General features: G+C 45.7%; 2 protein-coding genes across 5 annotated transcripts in view; one reads left to right on the plus strand and one right to left on the minus strand.

Annotated features, from left to right (window-relative positions):
- Positions 1–5,051, minus strand: part of Eipr1 (EARP complex and GARP complex interacting protein 1) — a 486,194-nt gene extending 481,143 nt beyond the window's left edge. For all 3 annotated transcript variants that reach the window (XR_007978380.1, XM_052186013.1, XM_052186012.1), the window contains exon 1: positions 4,858–5,051. Coding sequence is in view for 2 of the 3 variants with exons in the window: in XM_052186013.1 (XP_052041973.1) it covers positions 4,858–4,899 (42 nt within the window). In the remaining variant the exon portion in view is untranslated. The remainder of the gene's footprint in view (positions 1–4,857) is intronic.
- Positions 5,052–6,393: 1,342 nt separating this feature from the next.
- Positions 6,394–24,266, plus strand: part of Trappc12 (trafficking protein particle complex subunit 12) — a 63,669-nt gene continuing 45,796 nt past the window's right edge. The window contains exons 1-3 of one of the 2 annotated variants that reach the window (XM_052186014.1): positions 6,394–6,542; positions 8,932–10,169; positions 20,004–20,120. In XM_052186014.1, coding sequence (XP_052041974.1) covers positions 8,937–10,169; positions 20,004–20,120 — 1,350 coding nt within the window. In that variant the 5' untranslated portion in view covers positions 6,394–6,542; positions 8,932–8,936. The other variant, XM_052186015.1, reaches the window with a different exon arrangement.

Below are 24,266 nucleotides of genomic sequence, written 5' to 3' on the forward strand. Positions count from 1 at the left end.
AAATAGAGCTCAGAGAGCAAGCAGACAGAATTCCGAATGACATTACTGACCTGGAGAGATTTTCTTCAATCTCATACAATGCATTGTTGTTTTTGTTTGTTTTGTTTTTTAGAAAACAGTTAAGTGAAATCATTGTCACAAACAAATCTGAAATGAGTGCAAAAGTCTCAAGAATGTTTAGACAGAGACCCTCTCACTTTCAGGAGAGGCTTTTGTTAAGCAGAATTACTATGACTGTTTCAGTCTAGCTGTCCTGGTGTCAGATTTCTTGCTGTCTATGGCCCAAACTTTTCATCAGCAGAGAGAAGAAAAAAACTTTACAAAATCAACAGACAAACTGATATAGGATTAAGTATCAAAGACACTTACACAGAACACAGTAACAAGTTAGCACTTAACAAAATCACCCTCTAGTTCAACACTAAGTAGAAAACAGGATTAAGTATCATAACTTATGGAAGAAGTTAAACAAAATTAAATGACCTGCATTAGCAGTTTGGTCTGGACAGAAAGAGAATCTCACAGGTTCCACTGAGCCCATTCTAAGTCCAAGTTATTTTTAAATGTTTAGGTGTGTGTGTGTGTGTGTGTGTGTGTGTGAGAGAGAGAGAGAGAGAGAGAGAGAGGGAGAGAGAGAGAGAGAGAGAGAGAGAGAGAGAGAGAGACTAAGCCATATGTGTATGGGTGTCTATGTCACCAGTACAAGGCATCAGATCCTCTGGAGTTACAGGCAACTGAGAGCTACTCAACATGGTGCTAGGAACCAAGCTGGTATCCTTGGAAAATAATAAGTACTTCTAACTACTGAGCCGTCTTTCCAGCCCCAAGATCAAGTTCTTATAATGGGTCACAGACATTAGCTCAGTCTTGGTTCACTCCCCTGCTTCTGTAATGGAGATAGGAAGACAGTATGGATGTCATGCCATTCAATAGATAAAGATACTAAAGAGAGTAAATGACTTAGCTTCAGTCCCAAAGCTATAAAAGAAAAAAATAATCAATAATAACAAAAATCCAGACTTCCAATCTTAGGTCTGGCTGTCTCTAGAGCTCTAGATCAAGTAATATATTTGGCTGTCGTTAGAATACCAGTCATCTATCTTTCTTTCTAAAATTATTTACTTATTTGATGTATGTGAGTACACTGTGGCTATCTTTAAATACACCAGAAGAGAGCATCAGATCCCATTACAGATGGTTGTGAGCCACCATGTAGTTGCTGGGAATTAAACTCAGGACCTCTGGAAGAGCAGTCAGTGCTCTTAACCACTGAGTTATCTCTCTAGCCCTTGCAGCCACCTTTCTTAATTTCTTGTGTCCTCTCTTTCTCGTACAGACAGGCTTTGGTATGGTTTTTTGTTGTTGTTATTGTTGTTTTTTTTTTTTTATGAGATTTCTAGTCGCTGGTCTCCAAGAAGTAAGCCAAGCCAATAACAGAAACTGGAACAGATGAAGGACCAAGATAATGGCAGAAAATGGTCCCCAGGACCTTCAGGAGTACACAGCACTCCCCTGGGAAACTTGGCATCTTATCTGGCTACTTACTAAAGTTTGAAATACATGGTTAACTACACAGTAGACAGCTCAACTGCAGCTAAAAGCAGTAGCCTTGAAAGAGTAATGCTAACTTAGAAAGAGAAATCGCAAGGAAGGACTTTTGCTCTACCAAAGAATAGGGCCAGGCTAGCCTTTCCCTGCAGTCAGCAGACTCTCTGAACAGCCTCCTCACCAAGGCAGCAGAACAAGCCAGTAAAACTGATGGCAGGCAGGTGACTGAAGGAGCAGAGGAAGGAAAAAAGGGGGAAGAAAACAGTAAAATACATATCTTAAAGAGCCACCTGATTAATTTTTAAACAAGTCATGGCTCCAGTGCTAGAGCACTTGACTACCATGCAGGAGGCGCCATATTCCATCCCAGTACCACAGAAACCAACTGATCAACTGACCCCACAAACCGGTGAGTGGAATGCACAGAGCCGTAACTTGTCTGTTTCCACCTCTGCTGGGATCCAGTACTCACGGAAGGCCTAGCACTAGTAGGCACTATGGAGGTTCTTGATGTCCTGACCAGTTAGTTTCTTCTCAACTTGGCATAAGCTAGAGTTACCTAGGAAGAACTTCAACTGACAAAATGCTTCAATCAGATTTGCCTTTAGGCGAGTCTGGAGCGCATTTTGTTGATGAACGATTGATGTGACAGTGACGCCCCTGGGCAGGTGGTCCTGGGAGATACAGGAAGGGTAGCTGGCCATAAATTTGAGAGTAAGCCAGTAAGCACCATTACTTCACTTTTTGAAGTGCGTCCACTGCGTCACTTCACTGCATCCACTGACCTGCCTTGAGTCCTACCCTGAATTCCCTTCATAATGCGCTGATGAGATAAAACTAAGCCATTCCTTCCCAAGTCCCTTGTGGTCATGGTGCTTATCATAGCAATAGAAAGGCAAGTTAAACTGGGTGGTGGTGATGGTGCCTGCCTTTAATCCCAGCACTTACAGGGCAGAAGCAGGCTTTTCTCTGAGTTTAAGAAGTGAGTTTCAAAAAAAAAAAATAAAAAAAAAAATAAAAAAAAAAAAAAGAAGTGAGTTTCAGAACAGCCAGGACTACACAGAGAAACCCTGTCTTGGGATGGGAGAAAGACAAGACGGTGGAGGTAGGAGGACATCAAGCTAGCTAAGACATTTGTCAACTGAATAATGAATAGATTCCACCAGGAAAATATGTTACCAAAACTTATCTCAAGAGAAAGAAGTCCTGGAGAGATGGCTCAGGGGTGAGGAATACTTGTTGCACTTACAGAGAACCTAGGTTCAATTCATAGCACCCAGACAGTAGCTCACAACCATCTATGACTCCAGTTCCAAAAGAACTGAGGCGTTCTTCTGGCTTCTTTAAGTACATGCAGTGCAGAAGGCCTGGGGAAGCAGCACCATGCTGCTCTGACTGCTCCATAGCCTGAGCCCAGGGAACTCCCTGGTCTGAGGAAGCCGTCCCACCAAGGCAACCGCATGCTGACAAGAAGAAGAAGCTTCTCAAGAACTCTCAGTAAATCTGGATGAAGCACAGGAATCCCTTCCCAGTATTCAAGGATTACCCAAAATCTAGAAAACTGTCTGTGTAAGTAACCAAAAAGATGAAAGTAAGTAAGGCTGGAAAGCCAGCTCAGCAGCGAAGAGTAGCTTGCTGCTCAAGGAAAGGATCCAGCACCCACACCAGGGGGCTCACACCACCTGTAACTCCAATTCCAAGGGATCCTGAGCCCTCTTCTGACTTCCTGGGCACCAGGAACACATGTGGAACACATGCCTGCATCCAGGAAAAACACTCACATGCACACAATAAAAATAAATCTGAAAAAATAAACAAAACAAAACAAAAAACCTCTGAAAAGCACAGAGGCTTCCTCAGGAAGCAGCAGGATGACTGGCACAGGCCCTGTAGTGTTCCCTGGGTCCTCCCTACAGTACTCTGAAGCTCCCACTGAGCTTCTCCCCAGCACAAGACTGCTGGGCCCTGACTTTGCTCATGACTTAGTGTCTGTCGCTTCTTTGTGCAGATTTTAAGTCTACCACCCCTGTGCGCTTCTGCCATTCTGCACCCATACATCAGGTATGCCTGAGCTTGGAGCCTGTGCATTGATAGTACACAGAGCAATCTGAACACAGTTCATTGAACCTGTGTGTGCTATGTCAGCTGAGTCAGGCTTGCCTGCCCACTTTGAGCCTAGAGGCTTACAGACTACTGGGGCTATGTGTCTCACTTATAAATTATCACAGTCCATGGACATGGATAAACTGGAACATCTTCCAGTAGCTTCCATTTGTACTTAGGTTTCAAAAAGAACACTAAAAATTGACTCTAAACATATCCCACACATTTCTTCTCATTTTGTAATACACTGATAGCCTGAATGGGTTAAACACCCTCAACAGACTGGGTAAAGATATCTAGGCATATCCTCACTCTGTCCTTCACTGTCTGACCTTAGCCCTACCATATGATTCCTGTACGCATCCATATCCTCATTCTTTATCTGTAAAATGGGTATATAGAATCACCTGCATAGACCTGATTTTCTCCTTCCATCAGAAGTCAAGGGCAACCCCACAAAGTAATAATTACAAATCTGTGTTCAAAGACACACAATGTCCAATGATTTTATTTTTTATGGAAGAATCACAAAAAACAGGAGTGAGGACAATGAGGCTACACTGGATTTGATCCCATCTAGATGTCATCCCCAGGACAACAAAGAAAATGATCGGCATAGACAAGAGGCTGGGAATGTAGAATAGACATCCTGAATCTTAGAATGGGAGCTCTGGGTACCCAGAAAGGCGCTGAGAATGGCAGAAGTCTCCAGTGAATTCTTAGCAAATCATGGTCCAGGTCTGAAGAACTCCCTGGGAGATGGAAACCCCCATCCTACTATTGACTCGAATCTGTAACGAATTTAATAGCTATTGAAATAAAAAGTTCATAAGGAAAAACGCAAGTATATTGCCAACCTGAGTGTGCAAAATGTTTCATAACACCCACCGAGCCAGCACTCCCCTCCCCCCGAAATCCCTCTTTGAGGCTCTTGTATTGAGCAGTATCCAACACACACCTCAATGCTCAATAACTGCTACTCAAGGCCCCAGAGTGCGAGTGTAATGAAGTCACCTGCAAAGCTGAGTGTTCACCCTCTGCTGTCCATGCCAGCTCTGGGCCTCACTCGGCCACACTCCCCGCGCGTCCCCTCTCCCCAAATCCCGGCCTTGAAGCCCAAAATCCTTGGAACCAGACTGAGCTCGCTCGCTCGCTGGTAAAGGCCAGGCGCTGGCGGCATCGACCCTCAAACTCCGCCATGCTCACCTGGAATTCCAGCCCGTAAATCACCGGGGCGTCGTCTTCCATTATACTCTGCCTGCCCAGCTACCCACGCCTCAGAGCCCGAGTCCCGCCTCTCCAGGGATCGGCTAGAACTCATTCATTCCCCACCTAAAAAAAAGGACTACGAGGCCCAGACCGGCTCCCTGACGGCTCACTTCCTGTTTTCTTCGTTGCGTCATCAATACGCTCCTCCCGGTGGCCAATAGCAGCTGTGCCCTTGCTCTGCGCATGCTCATTTGTGCTTTCATGGTGCTGCCTCAGGAGATCCTGGGTTGGAGGGCGGGGCCAGGAGCAAATGCTGCGGGAATGGCCCGCCATCAGGGCGGCGCTCTTACGCTCCAGAGCTGCTCCCTGAAGTTCCCAAGACCTGAGCCCTAAAGAGAGAAGTTAAATTGGCATTATGGTTGGCAGGACTTTATTCCTAAACCCACTGCCGGGACCTTTGATCCAGCCTCAGAAGCTCTTAGAAGTCCATTTAAAGATACGATGCTGCAAGCTTGAGTCAAGACGGTGGTGACGATGTAGGTGAGCAGTGAGACAGAGCGAGCACTGTGCACTTCACGTGACCACCCAGTCCTGCAGAGCGACACAGCTAAGACCACCACCTATACTGTCCAGAGCTCTCAGAGACGGAAGGCTCTAGGTCCTGGCATGGAAAACACTGCAAGATAAGAATGCACCATAGGAAATTAACTGTCTTGGGTCTGTGGAGTTCTGGATCTGCACACACGTTTCTTCTGTGTTTGCGACTGTTGCCATTATCTCTTGACTGACCTTCGTGACAGCAGTTTCTGTGATTATCCCCCTTAGAAGTCATCCATTGCCCAACTAGGTCTTACAATGACTTTCTGATAAAACCTCTGGCTAGCTTCCACCAATCCCAAAGCTATGAAAGTCATGAGATAGCACCTGAGGCCTACCCACCTACCCACTGCTTCCAAAGTGTGCTTGAGAAGTGTATATTTTTTGCTGTTATTGTAAAACTTCATTAAATTGTTATCATGTAGGGCAGAATCTAAGGTCACCTGAATCTATGTTCCCAAGCTATAGTCACTCACCATTGACTCCAGAATAAATTCTTATCCGCTTTTTGAGATGAGAGCTGTGCTTTTACATTGTCATAGAAATGTGACACAGAAAAGCAAGATCCTTGACTTGAGGACAGTCCTCAACCAACCACGAGTTCAGCAAGCCAAGGCTGACTCTTGACTCCTTACTCCTCCCGGCAACTTTATGGATATTAGAATATACTGCCATGGACACAAGGTGGGAAATGTGGAGAATTGGCAAGCACAAAGACAAAACCCTAAAAAATAAAAAAATAAAATAAAAAAAATGTTGGTGACAGGCCCAAGGGCAGATGGTTTTCTTGAGTCTCCGGGACCATCCATTTTGGCCTTAGGTCCCGCCCACAGCTCTTAACCTTGTCCTCTACACATTTTGGCCTTAGGTCCCGCCTACAGCTCTTGAGCCGGAAATGCTCCCGGTTTCTAGAGGAGAGCTCGCCGCTCCCGAACTGAGCATGTGCGGAAGTGGGATCTCCGAGGCCAGTTCACGCAGACGCACAAGTGCGCGGGACCTCGGATCTTGAGTTTATTTCCGGTCTTCCGTCATCTCTTCGGAGCCTTTGCGCCTGTGGGTGACCCGACCTCAGGGTCGGGTGGCAGGTGAGGAGCGGGTCGCAGTGAGGAGGGTCGCCGGTACCCTCGACCTTCCCACAGAGGGCGGTGTCCTCGCGTAACCAAGCGCTCGCCACGCCGAGCAGCCCCAGCAGGGGCTGGCTCCTTTGGGCTTTAGCCAATTCTGTGTGCTCCCTGTGGTTTTGGACAAGGTACACACCCTCCTGGCCTCCGTTTTATTTGTACAAAGTGCGGGTTCGTGAGCATGCTTAGTAGGTGCCCGTGTGACATCACCAGTGCTCACGCTATGTTTTTGTTTTGCCCCAATTTTTGCTCTTGTCGTCCTCGGTGTGACATATCCCCACAGTGAAGCACTGAAGTAAGCCAAAGTAGGGGTGAAGAGATAGAGGATGCGGTGCCTTAGACATAACCTGAGTAGTGATGGAGTAGTGTTGTGTTGGCAAAGAGATTCATTCCTGTAAGCCTAGCGTTAAGGAGGTTGTGATAGGAAGATTTTAAGTTTGAGGTCAGCCTGGGCTAAGTAGGGAGACATCCCTGCCCCTCAAAAGAAAGAAAGAATGAATAGAATCTAAAAACTAAAACAAGGGTCGACAGGATGGCTCAGTGTCTGCCACCAATCCTGATAACGTGAGCTGGATCCACAGGACCCACGTGATGAAAGAAAAGGAGTACTTCCAAATGATTGTCTTCTGACCATAAATACACAAATGAATAAATACAGTAAGACAAGGTGTTGGTGTTGAGCCTATATCTCTCACCATTTGGGAAATAGAGGCAGGGGGTTCAGGAGTTCAAGGTTGTCTTAGGCTATATAACAAATTTAAGGCCAGCTTAGGTTACCTAAGACCTTTATTTATAAAAGCAAATTCTCGCACATATTTAAAAAACTAAGTAAATGTAAAAAAATATAATAAGTATCAGTCAGCCAGTGTGTAGTGAAATTGGAGTGAGCGCACGCTGTTACAGGAGATGGGAAAACTGCAGTAGAAAAACTGAAGTTCCTTCGGAAAATAAGAGGTGACTACTGTTGGCAATGGTGGTGCATGCCTTTATCAGCACTCAGGAGGCAGAGGCAGGTGGATCGCTGAGTTCATGGCTAGCCTGGTCTACAGAATGAGTTCCAGGTCAGGCAGGGTTACCGGTAGAAATCCTGTCTTTAAAAACAAACAGGCAAAATGTGATGGCCATGATCTAGCGCGTTGATCTCTGGGCATTGAAATAGGAATTTGCTGTACCAAAGAATTGAAATGAGAGTCTCAAAGATGCACACACACATACCCTGTTCACAAAAGCACTGCGCACAATTGCTAGAGGCTAAAAGGAACCCAGGTATCCATTTAACAGGGAATGAATGAGCTCGCTGCCACGTGCCTACAGTGCGGTGTTGTTATTCACCTGTCAAAGGGAAGGGAAGCCCGCTTGTGCTCCCGCATGGGTGTTCTGCACAGCGCGGAGAATAAACTATGGTGGCTGTGTTTTCCAGTTCCCATGGGTGAGCGTGTAGGAGGCAAAGAGAGCAGATAGCACACAGCAGACTGAAGCAACCAGTGGACAGCAAAGCCTCATCCGGTCAGGGCTCACAATAGCCAACAGAGGAGACAACAGCAGCCTGACTGAAAGAGGGGGGGAGAAGGGGTGCTCCCAGCATCCCCCGGAGTCTGTGGGGACGCAGCAGTCGTGCACAGCAGTCTCCGTGAATGAGCTTCACACTGTCCGTTGCCAATGGTTACCCTCTAGCTGTTCTCAGAGCTTGTTTTTACTCTCAAGATGTGTTGCTGTTCTCAGTACCCAGACAAGGCCCTTGGAGGACACTATGAGATAGACATGGTCAGGCCTGAAATGGGGGCAGGGGCGAATCCCAACTTCACAGTAAGGGCAGACAGCACTCATTTACTGATACACCATATATTGCAGTGGACCAAGGAAGTCATGATGAATGCTTTAAGATTCTACTTACTTGAGGTCCCTAGGAAATATAAAAGATGGGAAATAGGATGGTGGTCATCTGTGTGTGAGTAGGGGGTGGGGGTGTTATTAAATTGGTATAGAACTCTTGTTTTGCAAGATGACTAATATTCTGGAAGTCAATTGGACAATAATAAGAACGTACTAAACATTACTGAACTGTACACTTAAAAATGATGGCTAGCAAATTTTATGGGTATTTTATCCTAATTAAAAATAAGTAAACTAGACAAGGAGAAACTTCTAGTTTTGTGCCATTTGGATGTGGAACTATTACACATGTGTTCGGGTGAGCAACAAGATAAAAGCAGTGCAGCCCATGTCTCAGAACTGCAGGGGTTGTGCTTCAAGGCCACACAGGTTATGTGAGATCCTCCCTCAGAAAAGCAAGTTCATTTACCAATACTTGAAATAAAGCAGTGGTGTGATTCACGACGGTCTCTATTTTTAGACAACATGGAAACTGCTAAAGATAGTGAGCAGAGCCGGAGTGAGGCATCTCCTCCAGCCCAGGCGGGTCCTGAAAACATCCCAGAGCCCGCGTCTCAGCAAGAGGAGGGCCAGCCATTGTACCATGAGGAGACCATTGACCTTGGTGGAGATGAGTTTGCATCTGAAGAGAACGAGCCCACGTCCGAAGGTTCTCACAGCTTTGGAGATAAGCTTACTGAGCACATGATGGAGAGCGTGCTCATCTCCGACTCTCCTAACAACAGCGAGGGTGACGTAGGCGACCTCGGCTGTCTGCAGGATGTTGGAGAGCCCCCCAGAGGTGCCACCGATCACAGACTGCCCGGTAGCACAGACAAAGAAGTGGTGGACACTCTGAGTAATGGCAGTGAAACCGATGGAGACGATACCCCCAGAGACATCTCAGACATGACGCCTGATAGCAGAGCCTCTCTGAAAGAAGACTCACCACAGGAGGATGTGACGGGCATGCCTGCACTGGAGAATGCTGGCCCGGAGGAAGTGGGGCCTAAGGACAGCCTCTCGCCCCCAGAAGAGCAGACCTCAGAAGTGTCCTCCAGTCAGTCCTCCTCCAAAGACGAGCCTTTGCCGGTCTGCACCATCTTCAGCCAGGCTACCCCCAGTCCCTCCCAGCCACACCTGTTTCTACAGGATGGCTTTGAGTCCCAAATGGTGAAATCGCCCAGTTTCAGTAGCACCAGTGAGACTTCAGCCAAGACCCCTCCTCCGATGGTCCAGCCCAGTCCCAGCCTGAGTACTTTTTTTGGAGATACAGTGAGCTCTAATTCCTTGGCCTCTGACTTCTTTGATTCCTTCACAACTTCTACTTTCATTTCGGTCAGTAATCCCAATGCAGGTTCCCCTGTTCCAGAAAAGCTGTCTTCACTCGCTGCCCCCGTAGGAGAAAAGTCACCAGATTCCTCCAGCCCGTCTTACTCTACAAGGATGGATAGATCGGACTCAGGTGTTTCTCGGGCCCCTCTGGATGTCCCCGAATCTCCAAAGCCATTTTCACAGATCCAGGCTGTGTTTGCTGGAAGTGATGACCCCTTCGCCACAGCCCTGAGCATGAGTGAGATGGACCGGAGGAACGACGCATGGCTTCCCAGTCAGGCGACCAGAGAAGTCCTGATGTCAGTAGCAACCCAGCAGTATGGCACTGTGTTCATAGACAAGGAAAACCTCACTATGCCCGGCCTCAAGTTTGACAACATTCAGGTAGGACAAGCAGTGTTTCCGTGCCCATCTCTCATGCCATGGAATCTCTTTAGAAATGTGTACAATAGAGAGACTTGTATTAACTGACTTTCCAAGTTACTAGGCTTGACAGCAGCTGTAACTGCAGCCTCCTAAGCAGAACGTACTGAGTGTGCTTATTAGGCATGTGGGTCCTACCTGCTTCTTTCTGTAGCAGCAAGGTGGCCTTCAGTGCCTTCCCGTGTCTATTGTTTGCCCTGCTCCCTTCCTCTAACCCATAGAATGCAGGGGAGGGCAGGGTCGGAGGCCTTAACCTAATAGGTTCCAGAGGGTGCCTTTAGTAACTTGAGGAAACAGTTTACTCTAGTTGTCAAAAGCATTGGGAGGTTTAGCAAAATGCTAAGTGTCTGCAGGGGCTGGGGTGTGTTACACAACGAAAGAGCATCTTCTCCAGATGTAGGCCATGCTTAAGAAACCCGACCGAGGTGAGGCCAGGCCTGCTGGTGCATACCTTTAATCCCAGCACTCGGGAGGCAGAGGCAGGAAGATCTCTGTGTGTTAGCCTGGTCTACAGAGGGAGCTCCAGGACAGCTAGGGCTACACAGAGAAACCCTGTCTGGAAACATGACTGAGCAGGGTTACCTCCAGGGAGGTCAAACCCGGAGGCTCTGTGATTGGTCCCCCTCATCCTGGCTTCAGTTTCTCAGGCCCTTTCCTGAAGCCACCATGAAATAGCAGGGCATTCACTGGCCAGCTGGGTCCGGGAGCACCCACCACGTGTAGAGCCAGAGTCACGTCTCCCAGAGTCAGCTGTGATGCTGCTGTTTTCTCTCTGCCTCCTCTAAGTTTCCCTGTCTCCCTGACCTCTCTACCTTATGGAAATGGAGTTTGAACTAACACTGCCTCGGAGTGGTGCGCGTGCGTGCGTGTGTGTGTGTGTGTGTGTGTGTGTGTGTGTGTGTGTGTGTGTTCCCCTGCTCGGCTTTTCATCAGTTCTACATTATGCTGGACAACGGTTGTGTTCCTGGGTTTAGAAAAGAAAAAAACCACTGCACTTCACTTTGAAGAGAAGTGCTATAGAGTATTTTCGAGGAAGGCTTGAGACTGCTTTGACAACGAATTCTTTCTGTTGGCTTTCCATGCAAACAAGATTTTAACGTTCATCAGTGCAAACTGCAGCTCCTACTTCAAAAGGAATAAAATAAAAAATAATTTATTCTGAGCCAAATGTAAGTGACCATGGTCTGGGAATGTAGATTGAAGTTGCCTTAAATAACTTGTTCCAACATGGAAACATTTATGTATGTACCTTTATAGTCATAGAACAAAAGAAAGTCATGAATCAGGTCACTTACCGGATACATGTTTGGGGACATCAGGTAGGCTGCTGCAGCGAAGTCGGAAGGAGGGAGCATCTTGCCATGGGTCTCGGTGCTGTCTGATGGTATGCTTAGCTTTTGTGTGCCTAGAGCCTTGTGGTCTGTTAGGTCCCCCAAAAACTGGAGTGGGGACTTTCCCCGATTCTGTTGCCTGCATGTGAATCCTGTTCCCCTGTCTGGCCTCAGTGAAAGAGGATGTACCTAGTTCTGCAGTGGCTTGAGGTGCCAGGGTGGGTTGGTACCCAGAGAGGACCCCCCTCTCAGAGGTGAAGGGGAGAGGGGTTAGGAGAAGGGGCCATGTGAGGGGGTCCTGAGAGGAGGAGGAGAGGCTGCAATCAGGATAATAATGAGAAAAAAAAGAGAGAATGCATTCTAAGACAGGGCTGTGTATGCCTTTAATCCCAGCACTTGGGAAGCAGAGGCAGGTAGACTTCTGAATTCAAGGCCAGCCTGGTCTACAAAATTGGTTCCAGTATAGCCATGGCACACCCCATTGTATGTCCCACCCAAATATATTCTAGAGCTGGAAAGATAATTCAGTGGTTAAGAGCACTGGCTACTCTTCAAGAGGACCTGGGTTCAATTCCCAGAATCCACATGGTGGTTTACATCTCTCTCTAACTCCAGTTCCAGGGGATTTGACAACCTTTTCTGACCTCCTCAGGCACACATGTGGTACACAGACATACGTGCAGGCAAAACACTCATAGACATAAAAGAAAATAATATTTTGAAAAAATTAAAAAAATTAAAGGATGTATTTATTTTAGGGCTGGAGAGAAGGCTCAGTGCTTGCTGCTCTTCCAGAGCACTAAGTTTGGTTTCCAGCACCAACATCCGGCAGCTCACAGCCCCTATAACTCCAGCTCCAAAGGAACCAATACACTCTTGCAGCTTCTGAAGGCATTTTACTCAGGTGTACATAGCCCCAGATAGACAAACACACACACACACACACACACACACACACACACACACAGCGCCACCACCGCTCGGCTTAAAAATAAGTCTTAAGAGTACGTTTCAGTAGTGTTAGCTGAGTAGTGTTAGTAGTAGATTAGGTCAAACCCAGAGCAGGATAATGGATGACTGAATAGCCTGAAGAGTCTAGATGTGGGTCTATAACCTCCAGGCTTCTGCAGCCAGGAAGTTCTAATTAGTGTCAGTCTTGCAGAGCCTTCAGTGTAGGTGTGGCTTTCTTCAGTGAAGTTCTGTGTACAAGATGCCAATCAGATGTTCTTCCTCTGACACTGCTGTGGGTAGAGTGTCTTTTGTTTTAAATCAGCTACATAATTACTTACATTGAGGTTTATTTTCCAAGAGGCTTACCTAATTAAAGGTCTCATTTTTATGGGTTGTTTTTTCTTTTACTTATTTATTCAGCAACTCTGGTGGCAATCAGATTAAGTTAGAGAAGCCTTAGAGTTATGTTTGGAAAGCTGTATTCAGCTCTAGTAGCATCCCGCAAGGACATGCACATTTTCCTTCAAGTGTGCTAGATGTTGTCTTAGGAGTACTATTGCTGTGACAGAAAAAAAAAAAAGATGACCAAAACCAATATGGGGAGAGAAAGGTTTATTTCAGTCACTGTTCCTTATAACATTCATCATCCAAAGCAGCGAGGGCGGGTACTCAAGCAAGCCAGGAACCTGGAGGCAGAAGCTGATGTGTAAGACCCAAAAAACGAGGACAGCCCAGCACTCCACGCCTCGGAAGGCGACGCCCATATCATGCTGGAGAAACGGTCTTGATGCAATAACAAGAGGATTTTTATTCCAGAGGCTCTGGGGTCCATAGTCGTACACCACACAGGGGTAGAGGGCTGTGGGACCCCGAGTGCAGAATTGGGACATCTTTTATAAGTTTACAGCAAAGCCTGCAAATCACAAACCAATCATTCCTTAGTATCGAAAGCCCACGTATTGTGAGCTAATCGATTTGTACCCCTCCATAGTTTTTAGACCAATCAGTTTAAATTATCGGAGCCCGCGCACTCTGTGGACCAATTAGTTTCCTATTTTCTTGGAGGTCTATAGCTGCATGAACTCCTGGGTGGGGGTAATGTCATAAGCAGTTTACAGAAGCAAGATAAGGAGATAATTAGCTCATTTCCAGTTACCTTTTGGGGCCAGAATCACCTACTCAAGGCCTTTTTGCCTAATTCTTAACAAAGGGTGGGCTCTGGAATGCAACCTTTTACCTAGTTTCTAACAAAGAGCGGTCTATGGAATATGAAGTGTTTGGGGCTCCTTAGAAGGCTGGAATTAGAGCTTCTTTGGAGCGAGATAGCATTTTAAACCTCTGACTTCTTGGGGTCATTAGAGAGTTAGGCTGTATTTCTATCCTTTCAGATGCAGAGACCAGGGAGGAGTGCTTCTTTCTGGCTTGTTCTCCATGACTTGCTCAGCCTGCTTTCTTAGAAAGCCCAGGACCACCAGCCCAGGAATGGCACCATCCACAATGGTCTGGGCACTCTACTGTCTATCACTAAGGAAATGCCCTCTAGGTTTTCCTGCAGCTCCATCTTAGGCTCTTTCCCTGTTGGTGACACTAGCCTGTGTCAAGTTCACATAAAGCTAGCCCAGATAGGTGGCATCCATTCCTCTTGATCCTGTGTAACAGACACACGGTCTCATAGATGCTCACTGTGACATCTGCACACGCAGGTAGCATGTCCTCTGTTCATATTAACCTTCCATCACAGTCCTTTGTCCTCCCTGACACTGGCCAGCTTCTTTCCTCCAGAGTGCTTTCTGCTTGCCGTGTGTGTGTGTGTGTGTGTGTGTGTGTGTGTGTGTGTGTGTGTGTGTGCGCGCACATGCACGTTAATATAACCTCCACATATGGAAAAGAACCTAAGATATTTGTCTTTCTCTTTCCCCTTTTATTGTGCTCTCTTCCTCCCCACCTTGGGTCCTTCCCTCACCCAAGAGAGTCCCCTTTCCACTTCCACATCTTGTATTTATTAACATAGAATCCTTATTATACATGAACCATGTGATATTCAAGTTATTTCATTTAAAATAGTCTCCACTGGGATATATTCCCCTGCAAATGCCATGACTTCGTTCTTCTTTATGGCTGCATAAGATTCCTTCATGTGTCTAGACCATCTTGTCTTTGTCCACTCATCTGTTGATGGCATCTAGGCTGGTTCTGCATTTTGACTGTCGTAGGCCTACTGCTACAGTACATGTGGGTGTTGGGTCTCTGTGCTGGGCTGCAGTACATGTGGGTATCAGGTACCCCTGAGGTGTGCTGACTTCATGTGCTTGGAGAGTAAACCTGGAATGGCATAGCTGGGTTATGTGGTAGTTTCGTTTATTTGTTCTGTTTGCTTTTGAGACAGTTTTTCTACATAACCCAGGTAGCCCTTGAACTTGCTTTGTAACTCAGGCTAACATCAAACTTATAATCCTCCTGCCGTAGCCTCCTGAGTATGCAGTCAGTCCTGAGCCACCGCACCCACCTCATACTTGTTATTCTTTCACAGAATCTTTTAAGGATTCCCAATCATGTCTGTACCCGCTGACATTCTCGGGGCTCTCCCTGTGGTTCCGCGTGCTCTTTCTTACATTGTGCTGTGTGCATCTACCATAAAGATGACAAATTATGTCTCAGATCTATGTCTGAGCTGAAGAACTAGAAGTTGCCTCTAATCATCTGGAAAATGGAAATCACAGAAAATGTCACCTCATTCCTATTAGGATGGCTGTTAACAAAAAGACAGGTGATAGCAGTAATCACAGTGAATGTAAATTAGTAAGCCATTATGGAAAGCAGCATGGAGGTGCTTCAAGATATTACAACTTGAATTAACCACATGATCCAACTGAAATCAAGTCAGTATCTTAAAAAAGGAGGAACTCCTGAATTCAGAATAGCCTTCATAACAGAGCCACGCAGCCTGAGAATCTGTTTTGGGCGCAGAGATAAAAAGAACGAGCTCGACTCCCTTTGAGGCTAAAGTTGGAATGGCATGGCTGGATTATGTGGTAGTTTTGATTGTTGTGTTTGGTTTTGAAACAGTTTTGCTACATTTGATACATGACAGCTGGTGGTTATCTGTCTTGGAAGGATGTCATAGTAAATGAAATAATTCAAGCAAAGAAACACAGATACCACATATTCTTTCTTACAGAATCAAAAAAAAAAACAAACAAACAAATAAAAAAACTGAACTCATGGTCTGAGAGTACAGTAGAAATTTGTGGGAACCATATTTGAGGTGTATTGGATGAGTGAGATCTAATATGCAGTATGATGATCCAGTTAGAGTACTCTGTAGTTAACTTAGAATTTATGAGAGCTGGTTTATATCACACAGACACACAGACACACACACATACACACACATGCACACGATAACTATGGGTAGTGGTGTTATTTGATTAATTTGTGTTGTTCAGTACACCCTATCCAAATATTAAACCAGCATGTTGGACGCTCTGAATACCCATAATGTTTTATGTCAGTTAAATATCTTTTTGAGAACAGATAAAGCCAGGCATAGTTAGTGCACACCTGTAACCCTGTATTTGCGAAGTGGAAGGAAGAGAATCAGGAGTTCAGAGTCAACCCAAGTACCAAGGTTAAAATCAAACTATGTATGCTGATTTATGTCACCTTGACAGGAGCTATAGTTATCTGAAAGGAAGGAACCCCAACTGAGAAAATGCCTCAGAGATCTTGCTGTATAACATTTCTTAATAGTGATTGATGGGACCATCCTGAGCTGAGCAAGCTAAAGAGAGAAAGCCAGTAAGCAGCACCCTCCACTTGACCACAGTAGCCTGAAGATCAGGGTTAGTTAGGCAAAAGTAAGGTTTTGTATCCCTAGAAAGAGAAAACAGAGTTTTACAGATAATTAAGTCTCTTCTGCCATGACTTCCCCTGGCACAAAAAGTCTCAGCTTCTCACATCAGTAGTAGAGTCCGCTGTGTGGATTATTCCACCCATGTCCAGCATGCAGGTACATGTACTCCGGGGCTGTACCTGCAGGTGTCCATCACAGCACGAATTAGGTTCTAGATCTACCCTGTGTTAAAAGCTGTGAGCAAGGTTCAGACCAAGGAAACTAATCCTGCAGCCAATGTGTGTCCATGTGTATGTGTGTCATACACACTCACATTCCTGTTAGCAATTTAGCAAAATAACAGTGTTTCAGGCAAGGTGTGTTGAGTGCCGCTAACCTAGCATGAGGGAAGCTGAAGCGGAGTACTGGGAGTTCGAGGCCAGACATTTGTGCCGAGTCCGCTGTGTGGATTATTCCACCCATTGTTTTCCTTAGCTCAGCTATGGAGAATGTGTGCTTAACTCTGCTATAAGTAGCAGAGCAGGCTTCCAAGATGGACATGCCACTTTACATTGTCTCCGGCATTGTGTGGTTGGTTGTTCTAGTAAATTTGGGGACATGTTGTGGTTGCTGTTGTTGCTTTACTTTACAGTCCTGGTGGCTACACTGTTTCCTTGGAAACTGAATCTGCATTCTTTAGTCACTTTCAATATCAAGCACCTTTTGCTATATATGATACTTTTAGAATCTTTTTTTCTTATATTTATTTACTTATTTGCTGGGAGGAGACACATATGGAAATCAAGACAACTTGCGGAAGGCAGTTCTCTGCTTCTAGCATGTGGGCCCTGGGGACCAAACCCAGGTCGTCAGGCTTAGCACCATCTTCCTCCTCTGAGCCATCCTGCCAGCCCTCAGATAACAATTTGTGAAGTTGTCTATTTAATTTTTTTTTTTGTCTTTAAGCTTTGGATATCTTAATGTTACTCCCTGACTTTAAAAAGCTCTTTATGCTAACGGAAGTGAGTAATATCTATAGCAAACATTTTCCGTATTCTGGGCCTTGCTAGTATATAGTCTTATGGTATCTGTTGAAGCCAAAACCCTCATTTTTTTTAATCATAGGCCTATTAGTCTATCTATATCCTCCTAGCTGTTGTTAGTTTGAAAAATTATTACATCTTCATTTCCTTTTTTTTTCTTAATGTAACCTGATAGGTTACATTTTCTTTTCTTTTTTTAAGAATTTATTCCATATATATATGGTGAGTACACTGTAACTATCTTCAGGCACACCAGAAGAGGGCATCTGATCCCATTACAGATGGTTGTGAGCCACCCTGTGGTTGCTGGGATTTGAACTCAGGACCTCTGGAAGAGCAGTCAGTGCTCTTAACCGCTGAGTCGTCTCTCCAGCCCCACATCTTCATTTCTAAAGGCACAGGGACACCTTGTCTTCTCTAATGTGTGCTTCTTCCCAGGATGCTCTAAAGATTTAACCACTCTGGGATGAAAAGATGGCTTGGTGGTTAATTAGAGCACTTGATATTCTGAGGACTCTGATTCAGTTCCCAGCACCTGCATAGCAGCTCACAGCCATCCATAACCCCAGTTCCCAGGGATCTGACCTCCTTCTGAACTCTTCAGGTTTCAGCCATACACATACACCCCTGCAGGTGAAACACTCGTGCATATAAAATAAATACATCTAAAAAGGAGAAAATTTACAGATTTAATCAGTCTTGGGGCTGTGCTGGAGATGCTTGAGCAATCAAGATCACCTGCTGCTTTTTCAGAGGACCTGAGTTCAGATCCCAGCACTCTGACCTTCAAGAATTACTCATGGCCTTCAGGAGAAGGATGTGGTGTACTCACGGCCTTCCCTCCATGACCCCCATCCTTTCCTGGGTTAGAGCAGACCTGAGGTTGCAGTCTCATCCCAGCCCATTGCTGCAGCACAGCTTCCTCTCGTTCTAGTGGCCATGACGAATGTAAAGTAGGCAACTTCATCATCTTTCCTGCTATCTTCGCCTTCAGTTAAGGAACACAGAAGACACAGGATGTGTCATAAGATGTGTGGGGATTGTGTTGGGCTGTCTTAAATGAGACACTGATTAGTCAACCATACCTTTCTACCCAAAGAGTCTGCTGTTATAACTAATCCTCTTATGATTTTTACATTATTTATTAGTTTGGGCAGTGTGTCTGTGTGCGTGTGTGTGTGTGTGTGTGTGTCTGTGTGTCTGTGTGTCTGTGTGTGTGTGTGTACATGTTCTGCAGAGTATGTGGAGTTCAGAGACAGCTTGATAGAGTTGGTTCACCCCTCCGACTTTGCCTAGATTCCCAGGACTGAGTTTGGGTTGCCAGTCTTGTGTGATGTGAAGGAAGCACTGTCACCTGCTGAGCCATCTTTCCAGAAACTAAACTTTAAGGAAAAGAACTTACAATGTGATCTCATTAGTGGAGAACGTCACTGGGATGCAGGAGATTCAAATTTGAGTTTGCTTTTTGCCCAGCTCTCTCCCTCCACAGCTCCAGAAATTCTCTGCATTTGGCACAGGTAGGATTTTTGTAGTTCATAGAATCACTCAGTTTAGCCCTTTTTTTATTTGCTCTTTAAAGATTGCTTCTAGATAATTCTGCTACTCTCATGGCTGTGATAATTGGAGTATTTTAACCTTATTCTCCAAAAGCAGAAATTACAAAATTGCTGCTACTAAATATTTCCCCCAGTGTAGTAGGATACTTGGCCTGGCCTCTTTAAGCACCAGGCTCAACCACCACACAGCCAGAAACAGCACAGAGCCCAAATGGCCTCCTGCTGAGGTAGGCAGCCCACCTCTCCAGGTGTCTAAAGAACAGACAGCATCTGCGGGACTGGAGGCGCCATCTCCAGCAAGCAGGTTTGGCTTCTCCTGCAGCCTGTGCAGCACAGTGCTCTGCACTTGTGTGTGAGCATAGTGAATACTTGTCCCCATTTGTCATGGACTTAGACAATCAAGAGTTTATGAGCTCATCGTTTGGCATGCCCCATGCTCCATGTCAGTTAGACTGTTCCTGTCGTTCCGGGCCCCTAGGACATTTCTCCCGGTGGTTCCCAGGAGCTTCCTCCTCCCCTGCTGGCCTGTGACTTCCCTTTGAAAAGAAGCAAAATGCTTGAAGTAACACTTAATAACTTCCATCTTGCTTCCAGATGGGCATAGCAAAAAGAATAAAGTTAGGAGGCAAAAATGGCCCAGAGCAGAGACAACTCCAGCAAGCCCAGAGCCGTGGGTACAAGAGGGTTCAAAGTGGGTTCAAATGGGCTTGGCTAGTGGACTTATCCTTAAGAGGCCACCAGCATTCTGGTGGAGGTACTGTCTCTCACTCACACACAAGGCATCCCAGTAAGCTTGAGGAGCTGGTGCACAGAGCGTGTTTGATCTCCCACATTGTGCTTCTGTGAGTGTGTCACCTCATGGGGGTTCTGTCCTGTGCTGGAGATCTCTGCCATTGACAGGACATAGTTTCTACTGAAAGCCTGATACAGTGGTGATATACTACTTTCTTCTCAAAATAAAGAAGAGTCGTAAAACTAGGAATCTTCTACAAGTTATGGCTTAGCTTCTGGCTGGTGGCATTTTTCTTGTGCAAAGCCGTAAACATTTCATTATCTCTGCCTCTCTCCCACATTCTTTCCAGGGAGATGCAGTTAAAGACTTGATGCTTCGCTTCCTGGGTGAGACGGCTGCAGCGAAGAGACAGGTCTTCAATGCCAGCTCGGTGGAACAGTCCTTTGTGGGGCTGAAGCAGCTCATTGTAAGTAACCACACACTGATTTCAACTTGTCTTTGATAAGCCTGCCTTCCTTCTCTGTCCTTCCCTGGAAGTTAATTGCTCTGAATACAGCGCAAGAAGCTGCTGCAGAAAAAGCACTGTTGTGTTTGATGTCAGTCCTGGGAAGCAAAGAGCAGTGCATAGCTGCTGATCATCTGACGTCCATTTGCTTACTTTGAACAATCAAAGGGCTGCAGGCGACCAGGTAGCAGAGACTCCTGCTTGTTAGAACAAATACAGATTGTTTGTTTGGTTTGTTTGTTCATTTGTATTTTTTTTTTAGATAGAGTCTCACTATGTCACCTAGACTGGCCTCATTTTCACAGGCTTGAGGGACCCTCCTCACCCTCTTCTGGCCTTGATGGTCATTTCAAATGTACTCCGTTTAGTCTAGGCTCACTGTTTAACTGGTGAATTCCTGAACACTTTCACATTTCACTCTGTTCTATGAACAGATCTCTCTAATATGCTAGTTCTGCACCATCAGCACTACACTAGCTGACTTCTTTCCAGTGAATTCTGGATTGTGGGAGAGCTTCAGCAGTGTAACCAACTTCCTCTGGATTATTAGGGGAAAGTCCTAGAAGTTGAGCGTATGTGTCTCCTGTAAGACTCCTCAGGCAGCCTTCTGATGAAGAAATGCTCTGAAATGGTAGCCTCATGTCAGGTTCAGACTGCACCTCCTTCCCCCGCCTCACTTCATGAACTCTGATGTTGCCCCTGTCCCCGCTCCCCTTCCCCTCCCCATTCCCCTCCCCTTTCCCCTTCCGAAGTGTCCATGTCTGAGCACGGTCAGTGGGCTTGCCTTGTATAAGGGATCTGGGAAGCCATGTTGGACTAAAGCAATGGGAGGGCCAGCCCGTGCCCTGACCGCCCAGTCACTCTCCTGACTGTGATTAACAGACCAAGGGATTCACTGGGTTTTCTGCCTTACACCACTCATTTTTTCAGGAGTTGTATCTTGGATTTGGGTTTATTTTGCTTGTTTTTGTTTTTTTTTTCCCTGTCATAACTAGTTTTTTTGTTTCAAGCAAGTTTTAGGACCTAAAGGTATAATATTTGAGTAGGACCTAAAGATATACTATTTGAGGCTTATACTTTTATTAAGGATTAACTGCAGATCATCTAAATAAGGTAAAGGAAACAAGTGAGAAGACTCAGAGGGTAAAGACCAGAGACCTGAGTTTAATCCCCAAGTCTGACAAAGAGGAAGGAGAGAACTGTCTCCTAAAATTGTCCTCTGACTTCCACATGCTTGTTGTGGTTGCATCTGCGTGTGTGCGCACACACACAAAAAAAATATATAAAGAAAATGAAATAAAAATGTTTTTATGTCAGGTGAAGGTTAGCATATAAACTAAAAACAAAAAAGCTTTCTGAGTTGATGTTGGAGACACCCACTGTGGAGTGTCAGCCCAGCAGGCTAGGGTTACACCTTCCACATCCAGTAAAGGCCTTAGCTGCATAAACAGTGTATGGTACAGTGCAGAGTAAGATAAGCCCAGCCTCACACTGACATCAGTTCCACGGTCAACGCAGATGTGAAAGGCAAGTAAACCTCACATGTCCTTACCAGGCAGAGGTTACAGAAGTTGGAGAGGTGCCCTGAGTGCAGCTCAGGGATAGTGATGTCTAATCTTAACAGAGCAGTGTGGATTTCTCCTTCATTGACGGGTTGCCTTGAATTTAGATGCCAAGCCACATGAAGAATTTTTTAAATAAAAAAATGTATTATTTATAAAATTTAAGTTTGCATGTATGTATGAGTGTTTTGCCTGCATGCATGTCTGTACCATGTGTGTCCATAGTCCTCCTACAGAGTAGAGACCACATCCAGTACCCTGGGACTGGAGTTACAGTTGGTTGTTAGCTACCATGTGAGTGCTGGGATCAAACCCATGTGCTCTAGAAGAGCAGCCATTGCTCTTAACTTCTGAATCATCTCTCCATATAATTTTGACATCTGTCTTCCATGGTTTAGAAGGAGTCAGGCTGCCTCCATAACTGAGCCACAACTACAGAACATAGACATGCAGGCCTTTCAGGAAGCTGTGCCAAGACATCCTCCGTGGTGGCATCAGCCAGGACTTCCACCCTTGGTGCTTGCTTCCCATCCCACTGCCTCCTGCAGCAGTTTTTGTTCCCATGTCTTCTTAGCTGCACATATGATACCTGGTCCTACAAGTGCCAAAGGAAAAATAACAAATTTGTTCCTGCCACCCAAAGGTTTGCTTCTTAGTCTTCAGTATCTGTTTTTATCTTCCTTTTATCTATGGTCTTTTGCCCAGAAAACCTTTTTGATCTTACGTGCACACCCAAAAAAGCCAGTTTTCTGGTAATACACTGAGCCTTTCCGAGCACTCTGACCCAAACAGTCCCACCAACAGAGAACCACACATTTGAATGTATGAGCCTGTGGGCCTATTCTGGAGTCCAACTGGAGACCCTGTCTCAGTGGGCAAGTTTATCTATCACTTCAGGTGCAACAAAACCATATCATGAAAACTTAGCCCTATAATAAGTCTGGAAGCCCTCTGTCTGGAAGAAGAGAACCAATTTCTTTATGTTGGCTCCTATATCCAGATACTCATGACATCCACACCCACTCACATACATACATGCATAATAAATCAATAAGCATCCTGACAGTAGGGAAACAGCTATTTCATTGAGAGAATCTGCACACAGATGTCCCCGAGCACTCACTGCCACGCTTGATAACGTGAGTTTGATCCCCATATGGTGGAAGAAGAGAACCAATTTCTTTATGTTGGCTCCTATATCCAGATACTCATGACATCCACACCCACTCACATACATACATGCATAATAAATCAATAAAAAGTGTGATTTGAAAAGAGGAATGGAAAATAAACCAGGCAGAGTAGTCCATCCCTCCAGTCACTAGTTTGAGATGAGGTTGGCCTATGTAGCAGACACAGAGGGAGGGAGGGGGAGGGGGAGAGGGAGAGGGAGAGAGAGAGAGAGAGAGAGAGAGAGAGAGAGAGAGAGAGAGAGAGAGACTTGAGTTACTCTATTGCTGTGATAGAACTCCTTTGTAGAAGGAGGCTTTGTGAGGAGCTTGCTGATCAAGAGGGGTAAGACTTGATGGTGGTAGAATGGGGTAGTAGGTGGCAGACAGCAGGAGCAAGAACTACAAGAAGGAAGCAGAGCACACTGAGAATGCCATGGGTGTCAGAAACATCAAAGCCCTGCCCCAGTGACACTCCTGTTTAAAGAAGGCCACACCTCCTAATCCTTCCCAAACAGTCCCACCAACAGAGAACCACACATTTGAATGTATGAGCCTGTGGGCCTATTCTCACCCAGACCACCGCAGTCATGTAGGACAGACGCTGCATCCAGGACCCTGAGCATCACCAGAGAGGCTTCAAGAGGATATGGACATGAAAGGCTGCAGGCCAGCCTAGGGCAGAGCACTTCCTCTATGACCATTGTTTGTGTGGAAGTCTCACTTTTGTATCTTTTGTGGGAACAAAAAGAGGGGAAGTGTATGAGCTTTTCATTTAAAAAAAAAAAAAAAAAACGAAAACTGAGGCAGATGTTGTGGTGCACATACACAATGCCGAAGAGGTGGAGGCCAGAAGATCAGAGTTCAAGGTCATCCTGAGCTACACAGTGAGTTCAAGGCGAGACTAGGCTACCAACTGGAGACCCTGTCTCAAAAGCTGTTTTAGGATTCGAGAGGGTTATTTTTGTTTTTAAAAACCGAATGTTGCCAGGCAGTGGTAGCGCATGCCTTTAATCCCAGAACTTGGGAGACAGAGGCAGGCAGATTTCTGAGTTCAAGGCCAGCCTGGCCTACAGAGAGAGTTTCAGGACAGCCAGGGCTACACAGAGAAACTCTGTCTTGGGAAGACAAAAACAAAAACAAAAGACAAAACTGAATGCTTCCTAATCAGCCAAATAAGGGAGGGAGACCTCTAACAAAAGGACAAAGTCACCCTACTTGCCCTTTTCATGGTAATGGCCTGTAATTTGAAACCATGACACTAAATAAACCTTTTCCCAAAAGCGGGAGGGCCGTGTTTGGGGGAACTATTCCCACCCACAAGTCCACACTTTGCAGATTAGAAAACAAGAACCTAAGGCAATGTCCTATGTGTC

The sequence above is a fragment of the Apodemus sylvaticus genome, chromosome 6 (genome assembly GCF_947179515.1).
Source record: "Apodemus sylvaticus chromosome 6, mApoSyl1.1, whole genome shotgun sequence".
In the NCBI taxonomy this organism is placed as follows: domain Eukaryota; kingdom Metazoa; phylum Chordata; class Mammalia; order Rodentia; family Muridae; genus Apodemus; species Apodemus sylvaticus.